Genomic DNA, 26,310 nt, shown 5'->3' on the forward strand with positions numbered 1-26,310 from the left:
ATGACATCTACTGATCATGTCGTCTGCTCTCCAGATTAACGGCTTGAATGGCTCTCTAGCAACCTCGTCAGTGCAACTCATATCAACTAAGAGTCTGCACTCATGACTTAATTCATTTGTCGATGTGTTGGATATGGACACGGTGATTCTGACCTGATAATCTGTTGGGATGAATGGCTTCATACATTCAGAAAGAAAGAAAGAAAGAAAAAAGCATCAAAGAAAGTCATTGTAGTTGGAGACATATTTCAAGTCCAAGAGTTGCGACACAAGTCATGGTATTTCTAAATTTATTTAAAAACCAAAGTTGTTGTATTTCAAGACCAAATGTGAAAGTATAGCGAGACTAAAAGTTGGTCATTTTGAGACCAAATGTCGTAGTATTTCAAGACTTGAAGTAAAGCTGTAGTATTTTGAGATATGTTTTGAGTCACAGTATTTCGAAACCAAAAGTCATCCTAGTACTGTATTTCAAAATGTATTTTAAGACTTAAAGTTGTAGTATTAGTATTGAGACCAAAAATACGTAATTTTGAGACTAAAGGTCTATTAGGAGTAGGACTCTAGGAGTATTTCAAGATTTTATTTTCAGACAAAATGTTGTAGTATTTTAAGACATAGTATTTTGATATTAAAGTTTTGAGACCAATAGTCATTGTATTTTGAGACATATTTTAAGTACAAAGGTCACAGTATTTTCAGACCAAAAATCGAAGTAATTCTAGACCAAAAGTTGTAGTATTTTGAGACCAAAGTTATTGTACCTTGAGACCAAAATCTTAGTTTTTCAAGACCAAAATCCAAGTTTTTCAAGACCAAAATCGCAGTATTTTGAGACCAAAAGCTCTAGTACTTTAAGATCAAAGTTATAGTAACTTGAGACCAAAATCCTAATTTTTCAAGACCAAAATCGCAGTATTTTGAGACCTAAAGTTGTAGTATTTTGTGACCAAAAGTTCTAGTATTTTGGGACTAAAGTTATAGTACATTGAGACCAAAGTAATAGTACATTGAAACCAAAATCGTGTTATTTGGAGACCGAAAGTTGTAGTATTTCATGAACGAAGTTGTAGTATTTTGAGACCAAAAGTTATAGTACTTTGAGACCAAAATCGTAGTTTTTTTTAAGACCAAAATCCAAATTTTTCAAGACCCAAACTGAAGGATTTTGAGATCTTAAGTTCTAGTATTTTGGGACTAAAGTTATTGTACTTTGCGACCAAAATCATAGATTTTTAAGACCAAAATCGTAATATTTGGAGAGCTAAAGTCGTAGTATTTCAAGACCAAAATTGTAATTTTCAAGACCAAAATTGCAGTATTTTAAGACCTAAAGTTGTAGTATTTCGTGAACGAAGTTATAGTACCTTGAGACCAAAATCGTATTATTTCAAGGCCAAAAGTTTTAGTGTTTTGGGACTAAAGTTATGGTACATTGAGACCAAAATTGTAATTTTTCAAGACCTAAAGTCGTAGTGTTTCATGACCAAAGTTCTAGTATTTTGGGACCAAAGTTATAGTACCTTGCGATCAAAATTGTAGTATTTGGAGACCTAAAGTCGTAGTATTTCAAGATGTTTTTCAAAACCAAAAGTCTGTTCCACAGCAAGACATCAAAAAAGAAGGTTTTGAGAGTGATTGTGACTGTGTGGCTGATAATTAACAAGACATAAAAAGTAATTTCACAATAAAGGTGCAACACGCAGAAGACCACACCTCATCGTGGTTATAACAAGTCATTACTCAGTCTAACCACTAACTGTTCTGTTTGTTTGTAACTAATCTGTTTTTGTCCAATTCATTAAGGATATTTCTTCACAACGGATGTGTTGTAACGCTCTCACACACCCAGTGTGTTGTTTAAAAGGCTGGAGGTCCCGACTGAAGCTGAAAACTCTGTTTGTGTTTCTGCTTAGAGACAAGATCGAGTCATCATGAAGTGTGGTCCGAGCGTCGCTTACCTTCTGCTGCTGTTTACTGCAACAGTCCAAGGTAAGTTATCACCGATTGAACATGCTTTTGATTTGATTTGACTTATTGGGATCTCTATTGGCTGGGGCCAAAATCTGAGTATTTGGAGACCTAAAGTTTTAGTATTTTAAGACCAAAATTGTAATTTTTCAAAACCAAAATCGCAGTATGGTGAGACCTAAAGTTTTAGTATTTTGAGACCAAAAGTTCTAGTATTTTGGGACTAAAGTTATAGTACCTTGAGATCAAAATCGTAGTTTTTTGAGATCTTAAGTTCTAGTATATTATTAGAGACCTAATATTGTAGTATTTCATGGCCAAAGTTGTAGTATTTTGAGACCTAAAATTGTAGTATTTCTTGGCCAAAGTTGTAGTATTTTGAGACCTAAAGTTATTTTATTGGGATCTCTATTTGCTGGGACCATAGTCTGCATAACACCTGTGCATCTATACATTGCAGTGCATTATTACATTAAACAACTATCACAATAACAAAACAGGGATAATAGACATATAATAGACAATATGACAATAGTCAAAAACTCAACACAACCCACACACGACCTACATTATTCACAGGATGTAGAGATAATCATGACATGTATCTACGATGGTCAGACCAAACATAAACATAAATAAACATAAACAAAAACCCTCAATGATTATATATCTTAATGGAGGTGGCAGCATCCGTTAGATCTTAGATAACAATAATTATTATTATAATTATTACCCTTTATTTAACCGGGAATATTCCCGTTGAGATTTAAAATCTCTTTTCCAAGGGATTCCTGGTCGAGTTAAAACCAAAACAACGCACAGCTAAACATGACACACAACTTAACATGAGAAATCAACAAAATAAAACAGCATTCAAAGTAAAAAAGGTGGAGATCAGTGCTCAGAGACAGTACATGTGCAAATTGTATGCAGAGATATAACACAAATAATATTTGGAATAGATTTTTTTGGGTGGCAGTAGCTCAGTCCACAGGTGACTTGGCTGGGAATTGGAGGGTTGCCGGTTTGAGTCCCTGTTTGGACCATAAATGGAGCGTGGACTGGTGGCCGTAGAGGTGCCAGTTCATCTCTGCCCCTCGCTCTGACATCTAGGTCCTGTGTGTGTATTTCGGGCCTGTGTGTGTGTAACATGAAAAATAATAAAAGAGTGAAAAAAATCAAATTTCCCTGTTGCTGGACTAATCAAGGAATTCTTCTTTGCTACTTTCTTGATTGAGCGGTCCACGCGTGGCTTTGTACAGCACAGTTCTTTCTGCTCTGCTTGTTTTCACCTTGTGTGGTGTGCACCTGCCTTCAAAGGCACACCTGGGATTATAGTTATTATAATAATCATGTTCATTAAAACTGAAAGAAAAACATTCATTATAACATAACCTTTGGAAATGTAGTCACTGAAATATTTCTAGTAAAACTAAGCACTGAGGCAGTGAATCTATTCTTAACACTTAACCAGAATAAGGCAGTTATGCATTATGCATTATATTAACAACTTAGTAAACAGCCTTATTTTAAGGGTTTTTTAAAATATATGACATGGCAGCACCTGAATGATTCTGATTCTGAATGATAATTCTTCTTCTACCTCGGGATCATGTTCATGAGTGAGGGGACGATGGAGCGTGAGTTTGGCCGGAGAATCGGAGCAGCGGGGGCGGTGTTGCAGTCGCTCTACCGCACCGTTGTGACGAAAAGAGAGCTGAGGAAGGCAAAGCTCTGGATCTACCGGTCAATCCTGGTTCCTACCCTCACCTATGGTCATGAAAGCTGGGTCATGACCGAAAGAACGAGGTCGCTGGTACAAGCAGCCGAAATGGGTTTTCTCAGGAGGGTGGCTGGAATCTCCCTTAGAGATAGGGTGAGAAGTTTAGCCATCCGTGAGGAACTCGGAGTAGAGCCGCTGCTCCTTTGTGTTGAAAGGAGCCAGTTGAGGTGGTTCGAACATCTAGTAAGGATGAACCCTGGGCGCCTCCCTAGGGAGGTGTTCCAGGCACGTCCAGCTGGGAGGAGGCCTCGGGGAAGACCCAGGACCAGGTGGAGAGATTAGATCTCCACACTGGCCTGGGAACGCCTCAGGATCCCCCAGTTAGAGCTGCTTAATGTGGCCCGGGAAAGGGAAGTTTAGGGTCCCCTGCTAAAGCTGCTGCCCCCGCGACCCGACCCCGGATAAGAGGCTGAAGATGAGATGAGATGGCAGCAGCTGACCAAACCTCTGAGCAATAGGCCTGATGAGCTAAGACGATTATTGTAATTACATTTATAGTTTTAGGTAAAACATTTGAACATCTCATTATAACTGAGAGACTTCTGTATCACTGTATCAATGTTGAGCCCAGGATAATGTACTATCTACAATAATGCCAACAAGTTTGGTCTTTTGAACTGGTCCAACTGCCGTACTTTGGATCATTCAATTGAAATCGATTGATTGAAATTCTTTATTGTCCTATGCACAGGGGTAGGAATACAAAAGTGCATCAGGACACAAAAAAGCCCAAGGGCTTATTTCCATTGTGGTCCCTTCGTAGTGTATGCATTTGTAAGTGTGTGTGTGAGAGTGATGTGTGAGAGTGTGTATGTATGTGTCAATTGCAATGTATATGATAGTGTAGTGCATTATCTGTAAATAACAGATGTTTTGTCCGAAATACAATGATTTTTTTTTTAAACATAAGGAAACCAGTTTTTTATTTGTTACCCGTTCAAATGCTGAAGTTTCCTGCAGCTCGTGACTCATGATGCGACCGACGGTTCACACACACACACGCACACACAAACACACACATACACGCACACGCACACACACACACACACATACACATACATACACACACACACACACACACACACATCCACACACACACACACACACACATAAGCACACACATACACACACACACAAACACACACATACACACGCACACACACACACATACACACACACATACACACACACATACATACACACACACACAAACACACACATACACACATACACACACATACACAAACACACACACACACATACACACATACACGCACACATACACATACACACACACACACACACACACACACACACACACACACACACACACACATACACGCACACATACACATACACACACACACACACACACACACACACACACACACACACACACATACACATACATACACACACACACACACACATCCACACACACACACACATACACACGCACACACACACACATACACACACACATACACACACACATACATACACACACACACAAACACACACATACACACATACACACATACACACACATACACAAACACACACACACACATACACACATACACGCACACATACACATACACACACACACACACACACACACACACACACACACACACACACACACACACACACACACACACACACACACACACACACACACACACACATACTATACTGTGTATACTATTATACTGTGTGTGTGTTTCCTCCAGCAGGTTCTGACGCGTCTGATGTCAGAGATGAAGGTGAGTCACAAATCTACGCTTTAATGAAACACAAATATAATTTAGGTATTTAAATTATTTAAATATAAACTTCATCACTCTGAACTCATCTATACTCACAATACAATAAATACATTAAAATGCATTCAAAATCTGAATACAAATAATTAAAAGTAAAATATGTACATTTTATAAGAAAACACAATAAAATATAATATAGAAAATAAACGTATATGTGCATAAAAATGTAATTGAAATAAATACATTCAAAAATAAATTGAAAGACAGAACAAAAAGAATAAATGTATGTATGTAAAAATTACAATTAAATCTAATTTGAAAATTAATACATGTACAGTACATAAAGTTACAATAATACATTTAAAAAAATAATATTTAAAATGATACATAATGATACAAATAGAAATACATTAGAAAATTAAAATTAAAATACTAAATAAAAATAATAATTTCATTCAAATAAAATGAGTAAATTAAAAAACAGAATTGAAAAAATATAAAAATAAAATATGTACATTTTATAAGAAAACACATTAAAATATAATATAAAAAATAAATGTATATGTGCATAAAAATGTAATTAAAAATACATTAAAAAGATTGAAAGACAGTAAAATTATAATAAAATAATAGATGAGTGTAAATAAATAAATACAATACAAAAAATTAAATAAAAATAAATAATAAATGCCCAGTATATAAGAAATTATGAAAAATAATAAATTAAAAACTAATGTTAAAATTCAACATAAAAGATGTGTTTAAAAATAAAATTAAAATGAATACATTAAAAAACAGAATTGAAAAAAATATGAAAATAAAATATGTACATTTTATAAAATATAATTTAATTTAATAAATAAAATATAGAAAATACATACGTACATAAATGTAATTAAAATAAATACATTCAGAAAAAAATTAAAAGACAGTAAAAATCATAATAAAAATAATAGGTGATTGTAAATAAATAAAATATGAAAAATGAATAAAAATACATAATATATGTACAAAGAATATATAAGAAATTATGACAAATAATAAATAAAAACTACTGTTAAAAGTCAACATAATAGATCTATTATTTAAAAATAAAATTAAAATAAATCAGAAAATTAAAATTAAAATACTAAATCAAATAATTATTTCATATAAACATAGAAATAAAATTAAAATGGATACTTTAAAAGACAAAATGGAAAAAATATAAACATTTTATAAAATATACTTTAATTTACTTTACTTTATAATATAGAAAATACATACATACATAAATGTAATTAGAATAAATGCTTTAAAAACAAAAATAATAGTAGAAAAAATAGATGATTGAATATAAATAAAATACAAAAAAATGATTTAAAATAAATAATAAATGCACAATATATAAGAAATTATCAAAAATAATAAATTAAAAACTAAAGTTAAAACTCAACATAATAGATGTATTTAAAAATAAAATAAAAATACAATAGAAAATTTAAATTAAAACAGTACATTTAGAAAGCAGTTGAATATATTAATTCATATTTAATACTTAAAATATTGAAATATTTTTCTGTGTTTGTGTTTGAAGCGGCTGTTCAGAGAGTGAAACGTTGGAGCGGTGAGTCCTGTTTTATTATTATGACACATATATTCATAAATATTAAAATAATATTAAAAAAATAATGTACATATGTTCATAAATATTAAAATAATATTAAAATAATACGGTTTCACGTCTCTAAACAGGACTGAGCATCTTTGACTCTCTGCGTGGAAAAGGTGAGTTCCTTCAGTAGATGTTAATATTATTTATTGGCTGATTTAATATTTAATAACAGTTTGATTCATTTGTAGCTTTGAGTTTCTTTTTCTCAAATCGATCTGAAAAATACATAATGATTTTTTACAAGTGTCTGTTTTCTGCATGTTGTTAAAGGTTTATGGTTACAATAAGATATTTTCACATTAAAAAAAAATATTTCATGTTGAAATGAAATATTTTCGGGTGATAATAGGTTATAGTATGATAATATGACACTTTTACAATATATTTTTACATTAAAACGATATATCTTCGTGTTAAAATTAAATATTTTCATATTAAAACAATAATAATAATGTTAAAAGAATATATTTTTATGTTAAAATTAAATATTTTATGTTAAAAAAGATGTTCAGGATTTTAAGATTTCACATTAAAACTAGATATTTTCACATTAAAACAGATATTTTTACATTAAAACAAGATATTTTCACCTTAAAACAAGATATTAAATGTTACACAAGATATTTTTATGTTAAAATAGAATTATTTCAGGTTATAACAGATAATATGACACTATAACAAGATATTTAATGTTAGTACAAGATACTTTCATAATAAACATGATATTTTCATATTAAAATAAGTAATACTCATATTAAAACTAAATATTTTCACACTAAAACAAGATTTTTTTTTACATTAAAACAAGATATTTTCAAATTAAAACAAGTTATACTCACATTAAAACTAGATATTTCACATTAAAACCAGATATTTTCACATTAAAACAGATATTTTCACATTAAAACAGATATTTTCACATTAAAACAGATATTTTCACGTGAAAACAAGATATTTTCACATTAAAACAGATATTTTCACATGAAAACAAGTTATACTCACAATAAAAAGAGATATTTTCACATTAAAACAAGATATTTTCACATTAAAAAAAGATATTTTCACATTGAAAGAACATATTTTCACATTAAAAAAGATATTTTCACATTGAAAGAACATATTTTCACATTAAAAAAAGATATTTTCACATTGAAAGAACATATTTTCACATTAAAAAAGATATTTTCACATTGAAAGAACATATTTTTACATTAAAACAAGATATTTTCACATTGAAAGAACATTATGACACATTAAAACAGATATGAATGCGTCTGTGTGTTCCAGGAGCCTCCACTCGAGCCAAACCTGCTGGGAAGCCGACCAGAGGAGGTGAAACGTCTGAACATTAATAACTCACAAACATTAAACATGTGGTTATAGTTATATTCATATATGAGGTGTTTTTAAACGTTTCAGATGGCTTCCTGTTTGATCTGTCAGATGCTGCTCGTCCAGGTAAAGACGCACATACGGAGGACTGAAGCTGCCAAAATCACAACTACAAACATGAATGACTCCATTAATGAATTCATGTCATTAAATGTACCAACATAATATTATAAAGAATCAAAGGCATTCATTCATTGATAAAATGTGACTTCAGTTGATATTTGTTGTTTGATTAGTTGTATTATTTATTAAATTGTAGCATTAATTACCATATTTACTTTCCTATGTCATTTTATGTATTTGATCAAAATTTTATACATTTAAAAATAATTTCTATTGACTCATCTTAAGATGTATTCATTTATTTTTACTTACTTCTGTATTCTTTTATTGATACTATTTATTATTTACATTAAGATATTTCCACGTTAAAACAAGATATTTTCACAATAAATAAGATATTTTCACATTAAAACAAGATCTTTTCACAATAAAACAAGATTATTATTATCATTATTTCGGTATTTATTTATCTATTCTTTTATTGATACTATTTATTGTTTACACTATTTATTTATAATGACCGCGCCCTAATTTGGACATTGAAAAAGAAATGTAAAAAGAAATGTAAAAAGTAATAAATAAATACAGATCTAAAAATGAATTTAAAATAAGTGAAAAAATAAAGACTATTTTAAAATAAATGTCAATAAACATGGTACATTCAGTTACATTTTTTTTTCCAATTAATTAATTTATATCTGATTTTGGCACCTTTAGGCCTCCATACACCAGTCACATGATTATGAAACAATTCACAATTAACTTGAAATTAATTTATTTCTCTTTAATCTGAAGATCCGAAACCTTCCAGCCCTTCAGGAGGAAGTGAGTAAAACTTTAAACCATAACTTTTGTTGTTGTTGTTGTTGTTGTTCATTTCTGTGATGATTTACATAAACTATAACAAAATATGTCTCTATAGAGGGTTCAAAATAACTATATGACTAAATATTTACATTAATAAGTCATTAAATAAACCAAAGATAATGTTTTGTAGACATTAGATAATTAATTGATACAAAGTTTTAAGTTGCGTTTTCATTTATTCATCTTTGTATGAATTTATTTTATTCATTAATTTTTCTTGTTTATTTTTAATACAATTTTTAAATCAAATTTGTATCTTTGCATTTATATAAAAATATGTTTTTGCATGAATTTACTATAAAATGTATAAAATCCATTTATTTTACATTGTATCTGGTTATGTTTTTTTCTTCATTGTGCAAATAAGAATATTTCTTTCATTTAGAAATAAATAAAGATATGAATACATTTAATATTTTTAAATTAAATCAATCTGAGGAGTAATATTTTTATCATATCTTCCTGTATTTCCTGATATTTATTTTTAATATTTCATCATTATGCAAAATATGTCAGTAAATATATGAAAATAATGTTTAAAATAAACTTAGACAATTAAGTAATTAATAAAACATTTGAATTAGCTTTAACTAGCATTGTATTGCTCTTTTGTTTTTATTTTAGCATTATTTTTAAAGGATGTGTATGCATGTATTCATTTATCATATGTTTCATTTAGCTATTTTTTTAGAACCATTAATTTTAAAATGTATTTATTTATTTATTGATTGATTGATTACGCAAATAAGAGGGCTATTGTGTAAAAATAAATATGTAAAAATATGAACACATTTTAAAACAAATTAATATAAAAAATAGATTTGAAATGAATAAGAAATACATGCAAAATTTAAAAGATTAAAAAAAGTAAACAAATCTGAGAATTTATACTTTTTTTGCATATTTTTATTTATATATTTCTGTATTTGCTAATATTTTTTTATTGTTTTCCAAATGAGGCTATTATTCAAAATAAATTATAAGTAATTTAAAAAAAATGTGTAAAGAAAACAATGCAGAAATAAACTAATACAATTGAATAAATGAAACAAAGAATAAACTTAAAATAAATACAATAATTAAAAAAAGAATAAAAAAGAATAAATACATTAATACACTGTAACATGAAGTAATTTAAAAAGAAAAATGAACAAATACAAAAATGAAAATAAAAATAGAAAATAAACAATATGTAATGTAAAAACAAACATGTAAAGAAAACAATTCAGAAATAAATTAATACACAAACACATTAAAACAAATGTGAAAAAGAAAAATTTAAAAATAAATACAATGTTTAAAAAAACAATAAAAATAAAGAAAAAAAAGGAAAAAATAACAAAGCAAAGTCAATAAAACGGATAAAAACGATTAATACAAAGTAAATAAATAAATACATTTCGTAAACTGAATTATATATTAATTAATTTCTTAAATACTTGTTTGATTTTGTCAGGTTCAGTCCTCCATACAGATCCTCTCCGTGTGTATTTTTCATGTGTCTCCTGTTTTGTTTAATTAAACGTATTTTAAATTATTTCCAGATGGATTCAGTGGGTTCAGTCTGGAGGACGCTCTCCGTCCAGGTACGTTTTATTTATATAACTTTAATATCTCAATTTTCAACCTCAATCGTTCTCTAAGTGCAGATGCATCTGAAGGGATGATGGCGTTCTCGAATTATATTATATATATATATTATTATTATATTATTGTCTGTAAACCTCAACTATTAAATTAATCATCAGCATTTTTTTAATTAATCCATTAATCCTGTTGAGTGATTTTTTTTATTACAAAGTCAAAACAATCTTTTCTTTCCTGGTTTCTTTCCTCAATATTTGACATGTTTCACACATTCTACAAGATATTTTCACATTAAAACACGATTCATGTTGAAATGTCTCTCTCTAGTAATTTCGTATCTAGTTTCATATATTTTAGTTTCTATGTAGTAATCTTGGGTCTTTGTAGTCATTTTGTATCTAGTTAATACAAGATATTTTCACATAAAAACAAGATATTTTCACATAAAAACAAGATATTTCCAATTTAAAACAGATATTTTCATATAAAAACAAGATATTTTCACATAAAAACAAGATATTTTCACATAAAAACAAGATATTTCCAATTTAAAACAGATATTTTCATATAAAAACAAGATATTTTGGTTCTATTTTGTCATTATGTTTCTTTCTAGTCATTTTGTATCTAGTTTTAGATTTTTATTATTTAGTTTTTATTTTTCTATTTGGTTGTTTTCTATTTCTCTGTGGTTTGTATTTAGTAGTTTGGCACCTTCTGGTGGTCATTGATTGTTTTACATCAAATTTTTCCTCATTTTTGCATGTTTTTTGTGATTTTTGTTCATTGATGTCTGGTCTTTTTGCGTTTACTTTTGCATCTGTTTTTCTTTGGGGTCATTTTGCATTTTTCATTTAGTCAGTGAACTTATTTGACTACAACAACCACTCTAACAGGAGCGACTGGACAGAAACATTTAAATATATATATATATATATATATATATATATATATATATATATATATATATATATATATATTTATAACTGAGAAATGCAGATTGAAATGATTTTATAGTAAAATAATGTTCTTCTTGTTCCCACAGCTGTGAAACCCAGCGATGAACCCAGTGGAGAAAGTGAGTCTCTTATGTTAATCCTATAAATATATGAAGAAAATACAAAAATATATGTAGATTTTATAACGAAGAAGTGGACAAAAGATTACAATGAAATAAAGTTAAGTACAAATTAAAAATAATGCAAAACATATTTAAAAGTTAAAAGGAAATAAATAGAGGAAATAATACAAAAGTAAATAAATGCACATTTGATCATGTAAGTAATGTTTACATGTAGTTAAATATAATCCGTGGTCTTTAATGGCATATTGAATCTTATTTCATATCTTAAAATATCGACTTAGTTTTTCAAAAATATTGACTTAAATTTTCAAAAATATTGACTCAGTATGTTAAAAATAATGACATAGTTTTATTTATATTTAAAAAATATTAAAATAAATAATAATAAAATAAATATTTAGTAAAATATAAATAAATAAAGGAATCAAGTAAAAGGTAAATAAATACCCATTTGATCAATTAATTAATGTCTATATTTATTTTTAATATAATCTTTGGTACAATTTTAATGACATATTAATTTAAGTAATCTCAAAAAGTTTAGCTCCACCCTGTGGCCATCAGTGAAACACCATCACACCACTTAATAAGAAACTCAGCCGTTATGCAGACGATGTGATGCTGATCCCGTAGGGGGGCGCAAAAAGATCAGTAAGAGTGAAACCTGTTTGCTGATGATGGAATTTGTTGTTGTTGTTGTGAATAAATAAATAAATGTATAAATAAATAGAGTGACGGTTTTGGACCCTTCTATGAAAGTGACATCAGATTTAGAAATTAAAAAGCTGTTGAATTTCTAGCACGGAATACTTACGCATTGAAAATATGTTTCTGAAGGTTTTGACTCTGGATTCAACCTTCAAAACCTTCAGACTGTGAACTGAACTCTTTATTTTTCACTGTTCATTCAAATTCAAGGTTAAATAATTCAATGTTAAAAAGATTCATAACCAACTTTAAAGAATTCAGCATTAAAAAAATTCATAAATTCAACTTTAAAGAATTCAACGTTAAAGAATTTAACGTTAAAAAAAATCTGTGTTAAAATATTGAAGACCAAAAAGTTCAACATTTATAACGTTGCATTTTGTACATTTTATTTTGCTTCTGAATTTGGCATATATAAATTTTTAATGTTGAAATTTTTAACCTTGAATTTATGAAAAGTGAAAAATAAAGAGTTAAACTCAGAGTCTGAAGGTTTTGACTCTGAATTTAACTCTTTGTTTTTCACTCTTCATAAATACTAGGTTAAAAAATTCAAAGTTAAAAATTTCATTATGCCAAATTCAGAAGCGAACGTTATAACATTATTATTTACTCTTTGGTCTTGAATATTTTAACACCGATTTTTTTTTAACATTGAATTCTTTAAAGTTGAAGTTGTGAATTCCTTTAACATTGAATTAATGAAAAGTGAAAAAGTAAAAAGTTAAAGTCAGAGTCAAAACCTTCAGAAACATATTTTAAATGCAGAAATATTCCGTGCTAGAAACTCAACAGCTTTTTAATTAATTAATCCAAATCCAACGACACAGATTGACTTCCGTATCTTTCCTCAGACTGTCAGAGGAACCTGATCCAGAAGCTGAGCTCGGTTCTGGAGAACCAGGACCAGCAGCTGCGCCTGCTGCTGCGGCTGACGGCTCGCTCCTCCTCTGCTCGGCCCTGAGGGTTTGCACAAGGAGAGAGGACGTCTCCAGAGAACACCAGGGTTTTTGTTTTGGTATGAGACCTGTGGTGAATCAATAAAGCAATCACCGATGAAACTGTGGTTCAGTCGTTTGTGTCGAGATTCACAGAAAACCGTTGATTCATCGATTCCACACTAAAAATAACCCAACATCAAAGTGAAAACATCGATACGTTATTGCTTTTGAGATTAGCTTTTATTTTGAAGTTCACACTTTATATTTATTATTATTTTATTATTATTTCAAAGGGAGACGAGTTTGTACCATCTCAAATAATGACTTAGTTTTACAAAATAATGACTTAGTTTTTCAAAAATATTGACTTTGTTTTTTAAAACAATGTCCTGTTATCTCAACCACATTTAAATAAATAATTTAAAATAATGCAAGACGGGGTGGCCAGTGGTTAAAGGACTTACCCCATGTAAGCAGGCTGAAGGTTCGTCTCCGACCTGCAACCCTTTGCTGCATGCCCCCCCCCCCCCCCATTTCCTGTCTGTCCTATAAAATAAAAGCTTGAAAACTGCCAAAAAAATAATTATATGCTAAACATATTTAAAGTAAAAATAAATAAATAGAGGAATTAATACAAAGGCAAATTAATACATTTGATCAATGAATGAATGCCTACATTTATTTTTATATAATCTCTGGTACATAATAATGGCATATTAATTTAATTAATGTGTATTTAATTTTTAATTTTGCATCTTTAATCCACCATAAATCACTCGAAAACGTGCTAAATTGTGATCATTATCTAGAAATGAGCAAAAAAATATAGCTTTGCTCATTTATCATATCATTTATACATTTATTATTTCACAATATTTAGCTCCATCTTGTGGCCATCAGTGAAACACCATCACACCACTTCATTAATAAAGTTTCTCTTTAATGTAAAGTTCAAACTCAGCCGTTATGCAGACGATGTGATGCTGATCAAACTGTTTCTGATGCAACAGATTTGATCAGCATCACAGTCTTAGCTTTTCAAAATAATGACTTACTTTCTTAAAATAATGACTTAGCCTTTCAAAATAACGAATTAGCTTTTCAAAATAATGACTTAGCTTTTCAAATAAAGGACTGGGTTTTTCAAAATAATACTTACTATCTTAAAATAATGACTTGTTTTTTCAAAATAATGACTTAGTTTTTCAAAATAATGACTTAGTTTTTCAAAATAATGACTTGTTTTTTCAAAATAATGAATTAGTTTTTCAAAATAATGACATAGTATCTTAAAATAATTACTTAGTTTTTCATAATAATGACTTTGTTTTTCAAAATAATGACTAGGTATCTTAAAATAATGACTTAGTTTTTCAAAATAATGACTTAGTTATTCAAAATAATGACTTAGTATATCTTAAAACAATGACTTAGTTTTTCAAAATAATGACTTAGTATCTTAAAATAATGACTTCGTATTTCAAAATAACGACTTAGTATCCCACAAAAAATCTTGAATTTCCTTCGGGATGAATTCAGTTTTTTAAAGTTTTTGTCTGGGAAAACTTCTTCAAAATAATGGCTTACTTTTTTTTCTTATTATTTTAAGATAGTAAGTAATGTTTCTTACATCACAAAGTAAAGTTTTCATCTTGTATATATTATTTTCTTTTTCTTTAATTGGCACCAATGGGTTTTCATACTCAACATCAAAATTAGAGCATCAATAAAACGTTTCTGAGGAATGAGAAAAGTTTAAATGAACTATTTCCAAAGCAGTTAGTGTTGCTTCAAATGAATGAACCCATTTTTGGGGCAAAAACCAAACCATTTCAGTAAAAGTTTATTTATTCATTTATGCATTAATTTGTTAGTGTACTATTTTATTTCTGTATTTTTTATTCATGCAATTATTTACACTGTATCTATTTGTTCATATATTCATTTATATTTTTTAATTATTTTATTTCTGTATTATTGCATTCATTTCTGCATTTATTTTAATCTTTTATCTACGTATTAATCTAACTATGAATGCATTTATTTGTTCATTAATATATTTATTTATACATTCTTTAATGCTTCATTTATTATTTTATTTCCGCATTTATTAATTTATTTTTTTTCAATTATTTTTCTATTTATTCCTACATTCATTTGTGTACTTTTATCTAATTATTCATATATGCATTCATTTATTCTTTCATACATCCAATTATGCATTTATTATTTTATTTCTGTACTTGTTCATTCTTTTATCTTCTTATTCATATATTTATGAAACCATTTATCCTTTTATCTTTTTACTTAGACATTCTTTAATGCTTTTATTCATGATTTAATTCATTTATTTATGAATGCATTTATTTATTATGTTATCTATTTATTTATTCATACGTGTTATTTATTATTGTATTTCTGCATTTATTTATTATTTTATCTGGTTATTCATATTTATTCATGAATTTATTTATTATTTTATTTATTCATGCATTTATTTATTATTTTATCTATTTAGTCATACCTACATTAATGTATTTATTATTTTATTTCTGTATATATTTCTGTACTTGTTCATTCTTTTATCTGCTTATTCCTATATTCATGAAACCATTTATAATTTTATCTTGTTACTTATACATTCTTTAATGCTTTTTATTATGATTGAATTATTTTTCTTCTGTATGTATTTATGTATTGAAACTTAAGTCATGTTTGGTCCTCCATACATGTCCATATTGATAAAGTGCTCCACACTGATCTAAAAGGGTTAATGGAACATTCTTTCTGCAGCAGGAGACGCCCAGGCTGTGCAGGCAGCAGCCACACCCGGCCCATCGGTCCCTCCTTCTGGGGAAAGTTGACTCAGAACTGTAACAGGACACCGGCCCAGCTCTGCCTTTAGTCTGTCTGTCAGTCTGTCCTCAAATACCTGCAGCTCAGCAGAGACACAGGGACACGGAGCTGCTGCTTTAAACTAAACTCACAGACTCTGCAGAAAGTTAGATTCAACATGAAGTTGTGTTTTAGGATTGGTTTACTCCTTCTTCTTGTTTCTGGAACATTAACACAAGACGGTGAGAAATCAGAAACTCTATCTTATGTAATGACTGCATTATGATTATGGTGTGTACTTTAGTGGGTTGTGTCTTTAAAGCGACGCACAAAAGGTTAATATTAGGTGTTGTAAGTGTTTGTTATGTAACCGGGGACGCCTGAAAAAATGTAACAAGAACTTTTAATGAAGTAAAAGTAGCAATATCACAGTTTAGAAATACTTTGTTGCAGGAACAAAATATTCAAAATCTGACTCATGGAAAAGTATATGGAGGACCGAAGCTGCCAAAATAAAAATAAATAAATAAATACGACATTAAATGTGAAAGAAAAATATGAAAAATGAAATGTAGACCAATACGTTTATACAATGTGACATAAATTAATGCTGTTGATTGGTTGTTTTTAATTACTAATTCTCCTATTTATTTACTTTCCTATTTAATTTCAGCCATTATTTATTTAATTTTATTCTTTATTTTTTTTCCATGTTTAATTTAAATTACTTTTATTTTGCCTACTTTATTTTTAATTTATATTTTACATGTATTTATATTAAAAAGTTAAAAACTAAACTAAACACACTAATCTTAAAGCTAAACTAAGCTAACAAACTAAAAACTAACTAAGCTAACCAAGTTAAAAACTAAACTAAGCTAAACTAGCCCACAACTAGACCAAGCTAACAACCTTAAAACTAAACTAAGCTAACCAAGTTAAAATATAATCTAAGATAACCAAGATTAAAACTAAACAAAGCTTACAAGCTAAAAAAAGAACTGAGCCAACCAAGCTAGAAACTAAACTAAGCTAACCAAGCTATAACCTAATTTAAACTAAACAAGTAAAAAACCAAACTAAACAAACTAAGCTTAAGCTAAACTAAGCTAACAAAGGTCAAAACTAAACTAAGGTAACCAAGCTACAAACTATTCTAAGCTACCCAAGCTACAAACTAAGCTAAGCTAGCCATGTTAAAAACTGAAAGAAGCTAAGCCAACCAAGCTAAAAACTGAGCTAAAGTTTACTAAGCTTAAAACTGAACTAAGGTAACCTCCAGCCCAGAGTGATCCTGTAGAAAGAATGAATAGAGATGATGTTATGAGACTTTAAAAAGACATCAGAGTAGCAGATGATTATTTTCATCATTGATTAATCTGCTTATTGGTCTTTTTACTGTCAGAAAACTCTGATGAATGACAATGGGCTGATTATAAGTCATCTGACGGAAAGTTTCAGTATGAAATCATCAGTAAAAACAGACAAATACTGAGAAGCGTCTCCTGCGTCTGCTTCCTGTATCACGAGCCGAGGGCTGGCACAGTAAACCGCAGTAAACCACAGTGAACCACATCAGATGCAGATGGCGTGCCGTCTGCTTCATATTCTGCCTTGGATATTTTGCAGATATTTAAAGGAACAGTTTAGATTTTTCTGCAGCAGCTAAACATATTTGAATCACCTAAAGTTGATGAGTAACGTGTTCCTAGTCTAAATTATTATTTTCTATTTAATTTAGATTACTTTTTTTTGCATCGTTTATGTTTAATTCTATTTACATGTATTCATTTAAATATATATATATTGTATTTTTTATTTGCTTCATTCTGCATTAAGCTAAACTAAGCTAACCTTGCTAAAAACTGAGCTAAAGTTAACAAAGCTAAAAACTAAACTAAGCTAACCAAGCTACAAACTAAACTAAGATAACAAAGTTAAAAACTAAACTAAGCTAACCTAGTTAAAAACTAAACTAAGCTAACCAGGCTAAGAAATAAACACAGCTAACCAAGATAAAAAACTAAACTAAGCAAACCAAGCTAAAAGAATAGACCAAGATAATCAAGCTACAAACTAAATTAAGATAACCAAGCTAAAAACTAATCTAAGATAAAAACTGAACTAAGCTATCTAAGTTAAAAACTGAACTAAGCTAATCAAGCTAAAAACTAAACTAAGCTACCCAGGCTGAAAACTAAACTAAGCTAACCAAGCTCAAAACTGGACCACGCTAACAAAGCTAAAAACGGAACTAAGCTAACCAAGCTAAGAACTAAACTAAGAAAACCAAGCTAAAAACTAAACTACGCACACCAAGATAGAAACTGAACTAAGCTAACCAAGCTTAAAACTACACCAAGCTAAAAAACTAAACTAAGCTAAGTACGCTAGAAATTAAACTAAGCTAACCAGGCTGAGAACCAAACTAAGCTAACCAAGCTGAAAACTAAACTAAGCTGACCAAGCTAAGAACTAAACTAAGCTGAAAACTGAACTAAGCTAACCGAGTTGAAAAACTAAACTAAGCTAACTTAGCTAAAAACTAAACTAAGCCTAAAACTAAACTAAGCAAACCAAGCAAAAAACTGAACTAAGATATCAAGCTAAATATGAAACTAAGCTTACCAATCTAAAGTCTAATCTAAGCTAACCAAGTTAATAACTAGCAGTTTAGCAGCAGCTAAACTTATTTGAACGACCTAAAGTTGACGTGTAACGTGTTCCCCATCTCTTCCTCACGCAGGGTTTGATCTCGCAGACGCTTTCGATGACATAGGTGAGTCATTTCACGGCCTCAACTCACTTTCACATCAACAAATGGATAAATGCACTGTGGCTTTCAGGAGGTTTAAACTCTGCGTGTTTTAAAAATGTTAACAGTCTGTCGTTGTTTCTGTTCCACAGCTCCAACACCAGCAAAGCCCAAAGAACAGCCCAAGGCCCCAGAGAAGCCCAACACTGACGGTTTGTATCACTATAACTGCTATTATTACGCCTGGTTCCAGTCCGACAACCTCTTACAAAGTTAGCATTGAGCCCTGTTTTAATGGCAGAAGTCTCGTTGTGTTACTAGTTACTTGTTAAAAGTTTGCACTGCCTCAACAAACTGAGTATATCTCAAAATAATGACTTGGTTTTTCAAAAATATTGACTAAGTTACTTAAAATAATGACTTAGCTTTTCAAAAAAATGTCTTAGATTTTTGAAAATAATGACTTAGTATCTTCAAATAAGTACTTAGTTTTTCAAAATAATGACTTAGTTTAAAAAAATATTGACATAGTATCTTAAAATAACGACTTAGCTTTTCAAAAATATTGACTTAGTATCTTGAAAGAATGAAGAAGCTGAAGTCTTCAGAATTTTTAATGAAGTAAAAGTAGCAATATCACAGTCTAGAAATACTTTGTTGGAAGTAAGATTCCTGCAAAATCTGACCCAGTAAAACCATGCGGAGGACTGAAGCGGCCATAATAAAACAGAAAGTGTGCCATTAAATGTACATTTTTTAGAAATTTTCTAAATAATCATTTTCTTTGTTTCCATTCCTTATTTATATGATTTATATTATTTTTATTCTTGCATCTATTCATTAAAAATATTTAAACTGAACTAAGCTAACCAAACTAAAAATCTAACCAATCTAAAAACGGAACTTAGCCAGCCTTGCTAAAAACTGAACTAAACTACCCTAGTTTAAACTCAACTAAGCAAACCTAGCTAAAAGTCAACTAAGCTAACCTAACTAGAAACTGAACTTTTGGTCAATCCGATATCCGATGAGTGAATTGCGTCAGTATCAGAACCTGAAGGTCTTGTTAGCTTAGATTTGGACAGGATATAACTGATGCTCAGAATTAATCCATGTGTTTAATGCTCTTCTTCTTCCTTTCCTCTCCAGGTGGCTTAGACCTCCTTGATGCCTTTGGACCAGGTAAAAAACATGGCACAACTTTAAGCTGTTTTTCTTCTCGACTTTATGCATTCTTGAACTTTATAGTGCGACAGCCACAAACTGTAAAATAAAGATGGACGAGTTTTGAAGCCAGGAGTTTGGCATTTTGGCCCTTGCCCTCTTGACCATATTTTGACAAAATGGTGGAGCTGGGGAGGAGTGCTAAGCAGCTTCCAGGTGTGTCTCGCGGTTGTATATGTGGCGCTGTGCTAAATTAAATGCTAAAGAGGGAAACTACTAATTTGTCACTGACGTGACGCAGCTAGTGGACAATTGTGGACACTAAAAGTCTTAGGGGTTTGAGACCAAAATTTGTGGCATTTCAAGTCATAGTATTTCTAGACAAAAAGTCGTAGCATTTTCAGATGTATTTTTGGACTAAAAGTTGTAATATTTCAAGAAATATTCAGACTCTTAAAAGTCATAGTTTTTCAATACCTATTACGAGACCAACAGTGGTAGTATTTCAAGACTAAAAGTCGTAGTATTTTCAGATGTATTTTAAGGCTAAGAGTCATAGTTTTTTGGGACAAAAGTTGTAATATTTCAAGACATATTCAGACTCTAAAATTTTTATTATTTCAATACGTATTTTGAGAGCAAAAGTTGTACTATTTCGAGACATATTACGAGACCAAAAGTCATAGTATTTCGAGACTAAATTTCGTAGTATTTAAAGACCAAAAGTCGTAGTATTTCGAGACTAAATTTCGTAGTATTTAAAGACCAAAAGTTGTAGTATTTCAAGACTAAAAGTCGTAGTATTACCAGATATATTTGGAGGCCAAGAGTCATAGTACTTTGAGACTAAATGTCGTAGTATTTAAAGACGTATTTTAAGACAAAAGTAGCAGCATTTCGAGAACAAAAGCCACAGAATTTGGACACTGAAAGTCGTAGTATTTCAAGAACTAAAGTCGTAGGTTTTCGAGACGTATTTTGGGACTAAAAGTCATAATTTTTTCAAAACATCTTTTGAGATGTATTTGGACACTGAAAGTCGTAGTATTTTGACAAAAATCGTTGTTTTTCAAGACGTATTTTAAGACTTAAAGTGATAGTATTTTGGGACTAAAAGTCATAGTATTTTAAGAACTAAAGTTGTAGTTTTTTGAGACGTATTTTAAGACTAAACGTCAAAGTATTTTGGGACTAAAAGTCATAGTATTTCTAAATGTTTTTTTAAGATGTATTTGGACACTGAAAGTTGAAGTATGAACAAAAGTAGAAAGAATGCAACATTCAGTGGAGTCATCCCCTAATGGCCCCATTCAAGAGCCATAAATCTTTAATAAACAGTCTGTGGTTTGAGCTGAAATATTAAACGTAACGTCTGAAGATGAAACTTTTTTGGTCGCATGTTTGAGGACAATATGTCTCAGACTTAACAGTCATTGTTCAATTATGTTTTCTATTCAGATGAGCCAGCTCCGACTAAGAAACCCAGGAAACCAAGTTCTGGAGATTCTGGTAAGTTTAGTTTTTGGTCCATTCATCACTTTGATACTAGCTCAATAGTTAATGAATCAAAATCACATTGATATTGATATAACATTAGTGTCATTGTGATCTAAAGTTTGATTTGTGTATTATTATAGGTGGCTTTGGACTTGATTTGGAGGATGCTCTGGGTCCAGGTAAAATTCAAAATGAAACTCACCAAAACTGTCTTGTTTAGTGTTTTAACTGTTCCGACAATCACCAACTCTGGTTTGGTCCAAATAAAACCACCAGACTACATTAAAAAAAAAACACAACTTTTACTTTGAAACTTCAACTTGTTTTGATTCTGTCTGAAACAAAGAACCCATTTTTTCCTTAATAACTATGAATTTTATCCTTATTATAAACCAGTGAGTGTTGTCTTTAAATAAAACTCTTTTCATGCACCGTAAATTACAATGAAAGAGCTGTTGAAATATAATATAAGACTAATGGCGATGTATTAAATGATGGATTTACTCTTACGGTTGAATGCTGTTTTTGTTCCCACAGACACCAAACCTGATAAACCTGTTGTGGATCCACCAAAGCCTGGAGGAGGTGAGTCATGACTCTTTCTACTCAGTTATCTGATATTTCACTTCTGTATTTACATGTATTTTATTGGACCCCCCAAAACTCCCCAAAAACATAAATAGGTAAATGATTCCATGAAGTAATGCCATTAAAATGTACTAAAATTAATATTAAAAATACATGTAGGCATTCATACATTGATATTGTATTCATTCTCGGATTGATTTGGGATTTATATGTGATTATTCTATTTAATTTGAATTTATTATATTCATTTTTAATTAATTAATTTACATTTTTTTATTAATTATACTATTTATTTATATCTATGTTTATATATTTAACAAGAAAATATGTAAAAATACATTTGAGATAAATACATTTAATCAAAATAAATGTAATAATAAATAAACATAACTTTGAAAATTTAAAATAAGTAAATAAATATAAAAGGGGAAATTATTGAATAAAATGGGGATTAAATAAAATGATAAATAAATCAAGAAATCATAAAGTATTGAGAGATGGACTAACACTTTTTATCTTAACAACTTGTGCAGTGCCCATTTAAGAACCATTCATCCGACCGTCTTCAAACTTGACACTGGTCTCCCATTGGTCCCCAGTAACACACCTGCCAAGAGTGAAACTCTGATTGGAAACGAATACACGCTACAGCGCCACCTATTGGACAAATGGCACCAAATTTGCCACGTCCACTCAGACGTCTCATTTACTCATGTCCACCAAATGTTGTCCCAACAGCTCAAAATATTCAGGAGATATGGCATGTTTTTTTCCTATACACCCATATACGCCCCGCCCACAACATCAGAGCAAACTTTGAGGGCCAGTTGTAGAAAAGCTGTATGGAAAATAAAAAATCTGAAAAAGTGACTTTTTACAGCTTCAACCAGAAATTTTTTGTACCAAATTTGGTGATGATTCCTCAAAGTAAGTAGGAGGAGTAGAGAAAAAACAGTTTCGGACTCAATTGAAAATAGCGGAAAAAGCTATCAAGACACAAATGGATGGTTCAAAAGGCCAAAAAGTAAAGTTTGACGCACAAAATTCGACACAATGCACATCTCTTTATCCTCAGTAATAGCCCACCAAATGTGAAGCAGATTGGATAATACGTGTTTGAGATATGTGAAGGTCCAACAGACAGAGATGCTTTGTTTTATACTTATAAAATACCTTTTAAAAGACAATCACAGCAACTTGTAAACTAGTTCCTGGTTTTGAAATGTCCTTTTTCTGTGGTTGGTTTCATACTTTGTGTCGACTCAATTAAAGTAGTAGTACTTGAGGACAAAAGTCATGGTATTTCAAGACATATTTGAACACTAAAAGTCAAAGTATTTCAGGACCAAAAGTCGTAATATTTTGAGACAAAAAATTGTAGCATTTTAAGATGTATTTTGAGGCTAAAAGTCATAGCATTTTAAGAATAAAAGATGTATTATTTTGAGACGTATTAGAGTCGTATTTGGACACTCAAAGTCATAGTTTTCAAGACCAAAAGTCGTAGTATTTTGAGACGTATTTTGAGACTAAAAGTCATATAATTTTAAGACGTATTTCAAGACATTTGGAAACCTAAAGTCATATTATTTCAAGACATATTTGGACACTTAATGTCATATTATTTCAAGACGTATTGGACACTAAAAGTTGAATTATTTCAAGACCAAAAGTCGTAGTATTTGGAGACGGATTTTAAGGTTAAAAGTCATAGAATTTTAAGTATTTGGAGACGTATTTGGACACTAAAAGTTTAAGTATTTCAAAAAGAAAAGTTCTTCCTGGTCATGAAATGTCCTTTTTCTGTGGTTAGTTTTATACTTTGTAGTGTCGACTCAAATAAGACTGGTGTTAATTTCTTAAAGGTGGAGGAAGCTTTGACGACTCTGACTTGTTTGATGTTGGAGGTGGTGGAGAATACAAGCCTGAGGCGGGAGGTAAGACATTTTGATTTACATTAGTCTGCTGCTGCTCTTTTTACCCTCAGCTGCTGCGTTCGCACTGCACGCCTTCGTGGTTAAATATACTCTGCACGCTCATGTCCCTGAATTACATCCCAGTGTACTGTTACACTCACTCTCATTCTTCTTCATGCTTTGTGAGGGATGTAAACAGGAAGTATAATGTTGCCATCCGTTGTGGTCTGTCAGATAAGCGGTTATAAATGTCATTATATATAAGTAGATTCATTGTTTCATATAACTGTCAATATTTAGGTTGGTTTGGTTAGCAACCATACTGCTACCACTTGGATTGAAGCTCAGTGTTTCAACTGTTTATCAACTTTATCCGTTAACGTAACTTTTAGCGAACTATTTCAAAAGCTATACAAGTTAAAGCCTTTACACATTGGGGGCGTTTTTTGGTCTTCCTGCGATTAATTCAAACTGTTGTTTTTCTCATGAGAATTCTTTAAAAACGCATGAGAAAAACAACAAATTGATGAATTCAGTTGAAATAGTTTGCTAAAAGTTACGCTTAAGTTACAGTGCGAAAAAGCGTTTTTTTTAATTAAAGTCGACATCGACCAGTCAGGTTGTTTGTTTATTTTATATCCACGGATCAGACTGAAAACTATTTTACTTCTTCAACTTTCTTCTTACCTTTCACAATAAAAGCTCTAAAGACACAAAACATAGCTAACAGTTTTCCTGCGAGTATTTTGCATTTTCGTGTTGTTTATTCACGACCCCCCCCCCCCCTTCGTGTGTAACAGCCTTTACTTTAGGCTAATTATTTCAACTGTTTATACATTACTTTTAGCTAACAATCTTAGACGTTATCCATTAATGTTACTTTTACCAAAGCCCCCACCACAACGACTTCCTCGTTGATTCAATAAGGAAGTGTCAAAAATGTCAGTTCTCCAACCAAAAACATGTTCCAACCAACCCCAAAATATGTACCAATTAACCCCAAAATATGTACCAACCAACCCCAAAACATGTTCCAACCAACAACAAAACATGTTAAAATAAACCACAAAACATGAACCAACCATCCCCAAAATATGTAGTAACCAAGCCCCTAGGGGCAGGTTTCATGATAGAGCAGTTTCTCATTGACTCCTATGTTAAACAGGCAGTTTTCACAGCATAATTAAACCTGTTTAAGACCTGGTACAAAAGGGGAGGGGCCTCTTGAGTGACAGCTAGCCTCTGACCCTAGCATCTCACCCCCCAACGTCACATACATGCCCTTTTTTGATCAGAGGAAATGAGGTGGAGTCAAAGTCTGACAAGATGGCGACTCCCGTAGGCGAGGACGATTGGCTCAAGTTGACAGAACGGACCTCTACGGAGACGCTAGGACCATTTTTATACAGTCTATGATTGGAAATCATTCAAATTGATTTTTGTTAAACAGGATTTGGTCTTCAAAAAGGAGGGTCGTCTTATATTAAGGACAAAACAGTAGTTGAGCTGCTCCACGTAACCCCTGGCAACAGCAGGGCTAACAAGTCTGGTTGTGAATATTTGTTTACACTCTGACAAAGCCGCACCATCAAAAGTTTACCCATGTATATACGGACTACTTTAATCCTAAAGAAAAAGTTCTGCAGCTTGGGGAAAAGTAGATTTATGGACGTTTGTCCATGATGGACATCAGAGTAACGATGTCCTCAGGAAGTGTCACGCTGAATCTAAAACTCTCT

General features: G+C 30.7%; 2 protein-coding genes across 6 annotated transcripts in view; both read left to right on the top strand.

Moving 5' to 3' along the window:
- The first annotated feature begins 1,855 nt into the window (after nt 1-1,855).
- LOC310964873 (uncharacterized protein) lies at nt 1,856-13,895 on the top strand. Of its 2 annotated transcripts, none has more exons than XM_083938169.1 (10): nt 1,856-1,992; nt 5,488-5,520; nt 7,097-7,126; nt 7,255-7,287; nt 8,462-8,506; nt 8,594-8,632; nt 9,425-9,454; nt 11,041-11,082; nt 12,129-12,161; nt 13,730-13,895. In XM_083938169.1, the coding sequence occupies exons 1-10, from the start codon at nt 1,935-1,937 to the stop codon at nt 13,837-13,839; spliced, it is 453 nt and encodes a 150-aa protein (XP_083794295.1). In that variant the 5' UTR covers nt 1,856-1,934; the 3' UTR covers nt 13,840-13,895. The 2 variants fall into 2 exon arrangements, with proteins under 2 accessions (XP_083794295.1, XP_083794296.1); XM_083938170.1 differs by having other exon boundaries at nt 1,906-1,992; nt 5,491-5,520.
- A 2,804-nt stretch (nt 13,896-16,699) lies between these two features.
- The window catches only part of cd99 (CD99 molecule), a 31,939-nt gene continuing 22,328 nt past the window's right edge, over nt 16,700-26,310 (top strand). For 2 of the 4 annotated variants that reach the window (XR_014593763.1, XM_083938168.1), the window contains exons 1-8: nt 16,700-16,893; nt 19,398-19,430; nt 19,559-19,618; nt 20,556-20,588; nt 22,029-22,079; nt 22,208-22,246; nt 22,605-22,652; nt 24,521-24,592. Coding sequence is in view for 2 of the 4 variants with exons in the window: in XM_083938168.1 (XP_083794294.1) it covers nt 16,830-16,893; nt 19,398-19,430; nt 19,559-19,618; nt 20,556-20,588; nt 22,029-22,079; nt 22,208-22,246; nt 22,605-22,652; nt 24,521-24,592 (400 nt within the window). In the remaining 2 variants the exon portion in view is untranslated. The remainder of the gene's footprint in view (nt 16,894-19,397; nt 19,431-19,558; nt 19,619-20,555; nt 20,589-22,028; nt 22,080-22,207; nt 22,247-22,604; nt 22,653-24,520; nt 24,593-26,310) is intronic. The other 2 variants (XR_014593764.1, XM_083938167.1) reach the window with 1 other exon arrangement.

This window comes from Echiichthys vipera (assembly GCF_963691815.1).
Source record: "Echiichthys vipera genome assembly, chromosome: 23".
Classification (NCBI taxonomy): domain Eukaryota; kingdom Metazoa; phylum Chordata; class Actinopteri; order Perciformes; family Trachinidae; genus Echiichthys; species Echiichthys vipera.

Excerpts from the sequence above, each read along its gene's own strand:
- LOC310964873 (XM_083938169.1), top strand. The coding sequence starts at position 1,935 with ATGAAGTGTGGTCCGAGCGTCGCTTACCTTCTGCTGCTGTTTACTGCA. Across the intron at positions 8,633-9,424 it reads GTCAGATGCTGCTCGTCCAG|ATCCGAAACCTTCCAGCCCT; the intron begins GTAAAGACGCAC and ends TTTAATCTGAAG. Across the intron at positions 12,162-13,729 it reads CGATGAACCCAGTGGAGAAA|ACTGTCAGAGGAACCTGATC; the intron begins GTGAGTCTCTTA and ends ATCTTTCCTCAG.